The 8,157-nt window shown below is 43.2% G+C and overlaps 1 protein-coding gene across 1 annotated transcript; it reads left to right on the top strand.

Moving 5' to 3' along the window:
• Positions 1 to 339: 339 nt before the first annotated feature.
• LOC136486182 (ferritin-1, chloroplastic-like) lies at positions 340 to 3,282 on the top strand. The gene is made up of 8 exons (XM_066483031.1): positions 340 to 725; positions 1,456 to 1,539; positions 1,651 to 1,711; positions 1,818 to 1,905; positions 2,304 to 2,365; positions 2,539 to 2,604; positions 2,736 to 2,799; positions 2,892 to 3,282. The coding sequence occupies exons 1-8, from the start codon at positions 436 to 438 to the stop codon at positions 2,933 to 2,935; spliced, it is 759 nt and encodes a 252-aa protein (XP_066339128.1). The 5' UTR covers positions 340 to 435; the 3' UTR covers positions 2,936 to 3,282.
• The last annotated feature ends 4,875 nt before the right edge of the window (positions 3,283 to 8,157 follow it).

Below are 8,157 nucleotides of genomic sequence, written 5' to 3' on the forward strand. Positions count from 1 at the left end.
TACGGAGTATGTAGGAATTTAGGCTTCCAAATGACATGACATGTACATACGCTCTATGTAGTATTTATTAACAAGATTTTTTTTAAAACTAACAAGATTTAAAATTTTACTATACCAAAGAAAAACTAAAATTAAAGACCGCCCAAATAGGATGCCTTCAGGACTCCACCATCCAAAAATATCCCCCGCCCGTGCGCAGTGGACGGAGGGGCGCTCGGCCGCCACGCGCCCTCCACGCTCTCCCTCCGCCTCCTCCAAATCCCAGCCGTCCACGTGTCCCCAATCCGCGACCCCCACGCGCCTATATCTATCCCTTTCCTCTCCACGCCAGCTCCCACCGCACAACACAATCCATCCATCCCGCGCTACCGCCGCCCAGAATTCACGCGAACGCCCAGGATTCACGCGAACGCCCAATCCTCCTTGCCCTTCCAGATGATGCTTAGGGTTTCCCCATCCCCGGCCGCCGTCGCGGCCAGCCAGCTCTCTGGTGTGGCCACAACCCCCGCTCCCGTTCCCGTCAGGGTGGCGGCGCCGCGCGGGGCGTCCGCTGCCGCCGCGTGCTTGGCCGCCGGCAAAGGGAAGGAGGTGCTCAGCGGGGTGGTGTTCCAGCCCTTCGAGGAGATCAAGGGGGAGCTCGCGCTCGTGCCCCAGACCCCCGACAAGTCGCTCGCGCGACAAAAGTTCGTCGACGACTGCGAGGCCGCCCTCAACGAACAGATCAAGTAAGTACTGTTACCTCAGTGCTCTTCTCAGTCATTAGGATTTCGGTCTGTCTGGGTGGCGTCCTGATATGGGGTTGGTGTTTGTGGATTGATGTTTGTCTCCCCATTAATGTGTATGTGTTGCTCCATTAGTTTCTGCGTCTGTGCTGTCTGCTAAGTTAAGTTGTGCGATTTATTTTCCTTTTCTTTTTTTCTTCTTCAAATTGTTGCCTATTCTTAATCGAGTGATTCAATTGATATCTAAGGCTTCACATATTAGGCTATTTCTGGTGTTAGGGGGTGTTTGTTTCCCAGAACTAAATTCAAGTCCCTGTCCATTGGATGCTTGACACATGCATGGAGGATTAAATATAGACGGAAAAAATAACTAATTGCACAGATTACGACTAATTTACGAGACGAATTTTTTAAGCCTAATTAGTCCATGATTTGACAATGTGGTGCTATAGTAAATATGTGCTAATGATGGATTAATTAGGCTTAATAAATTTGTCTCATAAATTAGTCTCTATCTGGGTAATTAGTTTTATAATTAACTCATGTTTAGTCCTCCTAAATAGCATCGAACGTCCCGATGTGACATGAACTAAAATTTAGTCCGTGGAACCAAACACCCCTTTAGTTATCAGAAATTCCAGCCATCTGTGCGATTTGATTTTTGATCCAGTTCCAACAACCAAATAAATGCCCATATGACGTCAATTTGACTCTGGAATCTCTGGTCGTGCAGTGTGGAGTACAACGCCTCGTATGCCTACCACTCCCTCTTTGCCTACTTCGACCGGGACAACGTGGCTCTCAAAGGATTTGCCAAGTGAGTCGCCGACTCTCACCAAGTTCAGTTACCCATCTGTAAATAAATTACAGCACTGCCATTTCATTATTTCCTCTGTAATGATGTGGTTCTGCACATTTGTTCCTCCAGGTTCTTTAAGGAATCGAGCGACGAGGAGAGGGAGCACGCTGAAAAGCTCATGGAGTACCAGGTATCATTTGGTCCTCTAATTTGTTTGACTCTTTGGTCCGTTCCATTTCACTATGCTACATATTGGGGTACTGACACAACACTGGATATGTTTTTTGTGCCATCAGAACAAACGTGGAGGCAGGGTGAGGCTCCAATCGATTGTGACGCCCTTGACCGAATTTGACCACCCTGAGAAAGGCGATGCTTTGTATGGTGAGTTGATGCGCATTTCCTTCTTGTTTGCCGAGTCTGGCCTCTGGATTAGGATGGGGTCTGAATGTCAAGTGCCTCAGAGGAGTCTGCATGTGTGTGGTACAGCAGAGGAAGTAACAAAAGCCCACTGTTGTCAAAAAGTGGAATTTGTTCTGCAACTGAACCTAGTTGTATGAGTTGCAGCTTTCAGTATATGGATGGATGGATGATAGATTGAAAGACTAGTAGTGATTAACAGTTTAACACTGACTTATATAGAAATAGTAGGCTGGCTATTGCTAGTAAATGTGTGGTTGGGTATCAGCTAGGTTGGGCTTTTGTAGTTCTGCTCATGTTTGACATATTTGGAAGCTAATCTGGTAGCTATGTTTTGATCTGTGCCTTTTGATTGGTTTCAGCTATGGAGCTGGCTCTGGCTCTGGAAAAGCTGGTTAATGAGAAGCTGCACAACCTGCATGGTGTAAGTTGCTTTCAGTCACATGCTTATTTGTGGAGAAATATTGTGAGCTTTGCTTAAGACATACTTAAAACATTTATGGGCATATATAAATTGATTTAACTTGAGTCACTACATGTTGTTTGTACAATTGTGCCACGTACAATTTCTAATGAGTTCTCACCTGTAATTAACAGGTGGCAACAAGGTGCAATGATCCTCAGCTGACAGACTTCATCGAGAGTGAGTTCCTCGAGGAGCAGGTAAATGCAACCAAAGCATATGTTCCATATGGAGCAAAATTATGCAGAACCAAATTTGATTCAATTTTGTCTTTGCTCTACTTATGACGCAATTCTTAGCTGAACGGAAATTTTGTATTTTCTTTTGAAAGGTGGAAGCCATAAATAAGATCTCCAAGTATGTCGCCCAGCTGAGGAGAGTGGGCAAGGGGCACGGTCAGTCTGTCGCTGAACTTTGGTTTCATCTGCTATGTCTCGTGCCTAAAGTTACACCTAGTTGATATTGTTGAGATGTGATTTGCGGGCAGGGGTGTGGCACTTTGATCAGATGCTGCTTGAGGAAGAGGCCTAAAGGAAGGAAGGACTGGCTGCTCAAGGGCTAAGGGCCTGAAGGAAGGAAAGAAGTGTGAAATGATCAGGTTGGGGAATAATGGGCGGCATGGACCAGCTGACGAAGCCCTGGGGGGTGTAGGTGGATTTGTGGAATGTTTTTTCTTTCTTTCCCAGTTGGTTAGGGTTTTAGTTGTAGAAACGGTGTTGCCCTCCTACAGAGAACATGATGCACTGAAATGCAGTAGAGCATGTGATATTATTATTGCTGCCGGTCAGTTTGGGGTGCTTATTGTGAGACGTTACCCTTTGGGATTTTGATTGTTTGAAATAAAACAAATATGGCGATGAAAGTGTGCTCTGATATTACCTTGCCGTGACTTTGCGAGCACCGAGGAGACGATCGTCGTTAGTATACTGTGTAAAGAGACGTGGAGGATTATTTCTCCTACAACTAATAAAAAGAACAAAACTAAGACAACTGGAATGGTACCACAATTGTTTGGTGGGGTCGTCGTGCGATCCCGCGCGAGCGCTCGCTCCCCCGCATCGCTCCCTTCCCCGATCCATCCCCTCCAATCACGCTGCCCTCCTGCGATCCCGCTCCCTGTCCTCCCACGAATGCCACACGCCGCCGCTGACGTGCGCGGAACGCACCGCCGCCTCTACGCCGACGAACCTCGAGACGCGCCACCAACTCCACGATCTGCCCCGCTGCGCCGCCACCGAACCGCGGGATGCGCCGCCATCTCGACGCCGCCAGACGCGCCACTGCCTCCACGACCTGCCCCGCTGCCGTCGCCGCCGGAACGACCCTGCCCCGTCAATCCAGGCGCCCAGGTCTCCGCCGTCGCTGCTTCGCGCCGCCGCCGCCGGACGCCAGCCGCTCACCGGCGAGGAGCGCCCAACAGGTATGTCCTTCATTGGATCCACGCCTGCAGTTGTGTGTGCTCTTAGCCTACTAACTTTGATCCCTTTCAAAGTCACTAGACTCTAGGTTCGCTGTTGTATACTACTATGATTTGGTTTGTACTTTTGAGTGCCAAATCACATGTGCATATGTTATCTATTGTACTAATCCTGAATACGTTTAGAAAAGTGATTCTACAGTTTTTCATGTGCTACGTGGATTACATTACATTTTTTCCTTAACAAATCTCACAAGCCCTCCTTTCGTGATCTAGAACTGACAATTGTTGTTTTACTCGGTAAAACTTAGTATAAAAGAATAGCCTACTAGCACTCTCCTGTATTTCAGAGGTTCAATAAACTGAGTGAGCTGTAAGTGCCTAATGTAGCTTTTCTATCCACAACCAGCTCACCATATGCATCAAGCAATGTAGTTAATTTCTCCAGCGAATCCATCTTGAAGGAACTTCCGCAAATAATAGTGATTATTCTTATTTGTAAGGTATCTTCTCTGTGGCAAATTGCAGGCAAAGCCGCTCGTCGCACTCGCGCCGTCGAGCTCGCTCCGCTCTGATCCGCAGCCGTTTGCATGTACATTCTGTGACTGGTGGAGACAATGTTATTCCTCTCAATACAAAATTTAAAATAGGAGGTTTGTACATTCTATTTCTTACCTAAGAAATATGAATTTTCTCTACCTAATCTCTTACCCTGTATCGATGTTTCAAAATGTGCATTGCTTCATGTGCCTTGGCTGTTGTTAAAAAAAAACAATTATCAAGGGTGAAATAATCTTGTCTTTCCCCCTGCGTATGGTTTCCTATGATATGAAACATCTTCTATTGCCTCTTCCATGATTTGACTATCAGCAATCTGTTAAGTGATCCTTTTTGTTGCTCTATGTTAGTGATACACATTAACCGCTGTTAAGCTGTCTTGGAATGCTTTTTGTTAATGATCAATGATGTGTAAATGGTTGAGGCATATGTTGTTATTTATCATCCATTTTTTATTAGGCTTGGTGCAGTGGTCTATGCATGGATAACGGCTTTGGATTTCTGTTGTGCAATGGAGGGAGTAGTAATGAAATAGCATGAAGGGTCTTATTTTACGGCATGCTCCACACAGAAATCTCTTTACTTCAATGACTGTCTCTGTTTCTCAAAGAAATCAGGAAATCTAGATTCACTTCAACCTGCAGATTGTGTGTTGTGCTGACTAGCAGTTGTTTTTTCAGTGTTCTTTTTTTTTAATATGCTATATTCTCTTCTTAAGAATGTTCAGTATCAGTACTAATTATGTCACACTGACTATCAATCTCCTGTCTCATGCAGAGTTACTTTGGTGCTTCTCTGACTGTATCAACCTGAAACTGAGAACTCAAGTTACTTTGGTGCTTTTCTGGTAATAAAATCTGCACCCTGATTATCGCAAGGTTTTTTATATTGGCCAATTTATTTGCTGTTGCATAAACACTTTTGACATGAGCTGATCCTATTATAATTAAAGTGGTACAAAAGATAGTCTGAATTCCTACTCAACCATGTCCCCTGTGCCTGCCGGGAGTTGATCTTGTGATTAAATGCCCGCGCAGCGCCATCTGAATAATGCATTGTTTTAGGTAAATGCATGGGTCTCCTGTCCCCAAGATGTCTTCCAGTGAGGTTTTGTTAATTCATTTGGTTTATGAATCCTTTGATATTAGCGTTCTGGTCTGAATAGTGCCTTGTTTGATCAAGTTTGGTTGTAGGTTTAATCTGATTTTTCATTCATGAATTTCTAATTCCCTACATAATCTGCTCTTGTTTCAGATTAGCATGCTCTTGTATGTTTTACTGTAGTTTACTGAACTTTGATTTACTTGTAATATTTGCAAGGTTAGAAATCTGGGTTCATTAACATTGTACTATCAAAGATTTCACAAACGAAATAGATATCCCAGTTACTGAACTACACTACAAGTTTAGTAACCTTGAGCAGTACTTGAACTATTTGCAAGCATAATCAATTTGCTATACTGCATTTTGTGTATTAATTCACGTACATACATATATATAAGAAGACTGCACTCCATATAGAGTGCCACTGCATGGACACAGTTTACAGTTATCTGTAGAGATAGAAAACAACTGAAGAAATTATGGTATTCCTGTATGAATCTTTGGGGCAGGGGGTGAATGATTCATGGATGGCGTACATGTTAGTTTGTCCACAGGACCGCAGCCACCATGTGATGCTGCTAACCTTGTTCTCTATTTGTTAATGCATTTGGTGTATGTTCAGGCTAAAGGATCTATGTCTCTTATCTGATGATGTATGCACCTATTGCTTCATGGTCTCATACATATGTATGATTTAGTCTAATAAACAGCAGTTACCATAGTTAGTCACAAGAATTGACAAGTGAAAAATGGAATTACAGCCTAGCAATGATGAGTTAGTGACCTGCGTGGATTATTGAAAGCTAATTTCTTGGACTCTAAAAGCAACTGTAAACAGAAATGGCACCATTGATGGCAGCAGAAGGCTAGCTATTGGAGAGAAAGAAGGCTAGCTGGGTGACTCATCTGCTCCTGGTGCTTGATGGCAGGAAGAAGGAAGAGCTACTGGTTGCTGCTAAGGTGTTGGTGGAGATTAGAACAGAGAGGAGGAGGTGTGTTTGCCTATTTGGAGGAAGAAAAAGAAAGAAGCTAGCTTTGGGGATTGCTTGCTCGGTGGAGTGGAATCAATCGGGTACTAGGAACCTCTGGTCCTTTCTTTTTCGTGTTTGGTGTTGGGCGAAAAAGGGATCCTGTCTTTGAATGGGCATTTTAAATGGTAGAATTTGGGGGAAGTCTTAGCTTTGGTTTGAGTGGAAAATGGCGCATCAAGAACTTCGATTTTGTAATCAGTTTAGTGTATTTTTCTTCCATTTTTGCCATTGGGGTGGTGATGGGGGGAATTCTTCCTCACAAGCATCTGAACTGAGCAGTTGATGATTTGAGTGGTTGTGTGCAAGATGGGGACCTGGTGACATATATGATCCCAGCCAGGGGATGGCCGAACAGCTCTTGGGCGCAAATTGATGATCCTCGGCATGACCATTGAGGCGATTTGGTGACCATTGTTGGTTCTTTTTTCTTCTTCCTGCTGCTCACTGTGTATATGAGATTTGCCTAAGAAAGAATTCTTGGATCGGGCCACGATTGGAAATATTTAAAATGAAAGTGTTTGTATGTTTGCCTATTTCAAATATTTGTTAGGAAAAAAATCACACTTTTGCTTTATCTCAGCAGGGCAGCAGAGGAGCAAACTATTGGGGAAAGAGAGAGCGAAGGGTACGTTTGGTTGCTAAATAACTATTGAAGAAATAGATTCTTGTAGGTGTAATTCATTGTGTAATGTACATCATTGCACACATTATGTTTGTCATGGCGTAGTGGTTAAATATTTGTGCCACAATCTGGCAAAAATTTATGGGAGAAGTATTGCTGGATTATGGATTCTTGGCAAGGCAGATTGTGTGTATCAGAGATGAAAAAAGACATCCTTTTGTTTTAGCTTTGGATTATAAAAGCATGCCATAGTTCTCGTTGGCTGTGCACCACACTTCCTCTCGGAGTATGGCCTTCAGAATGGATGGCATGTTATTATCTAAAATATGATGAAGTGTGGTCTTAGTATACCAGTCCTATATGAAGCTAACTGATAATTCAAAGAAATGGTTAGTTCCAAAAAGTCGAGGAATCAATTAATCTTGTTATCGTGATATAAACTTTTATGTGTGTACGCACAAATGTATAATACTATAAATACATACCTTGATGATTGCAAACCATCAATGAGAATTTTGGCCATGCACAAAATCCAATTTGTAATATTGACATTCCGAACATCACGCTCGCATTATCGTTTTTTTAATAATATAACACGTTTATGCTCAAATTATCAGGGCATTATTTGTTCCCGTTGCAACGCACGAAAATATCTATATAATAGAGTTGGTGAGCCTGCGACGTCACGCTCTCCATGAAAGTGTTAATTTCACGAATTTTGTTTTTTGGATTAAATATCATTTTAACGTTGGTATTTAATTTTACCGTATTGTTATCTAATTGTGCGATCCATGTGGTTTTAGTACAAAAGTTTAGTTGTCCCGTAGCAACGTATGGGCACGCTACACAGTCTTATTTGTAAATCTGAAGGTAATCCGTCAGAACTTGTGGCTATTTACTATCCAGGCAACCAGCTCTTTTGAAGTCCACTTGAAGCACCCAATCAGTTGTTCTGATGATTGTTGTTTGTGAATTGATGTGGTATGCCCTGTCTTCGGTCTGCTAAATTGTGCCATTCTTT

The sequence above is a fragment of the Miscanthus floridulus genome, chromosome 10, assembly GCF_019320115.1.
Source record: "Miscanthus floridulus cultivar M001 chromosome 10, ASM1932011v1, whole genome shotgun sequence".
Taxonomy (NCBI): Eukaryota; Viridiplantae; Streptophyta; class Magnoliopsida; order Poales; family Poaceae; genus Miscanthus; species Miscanthus floridulus.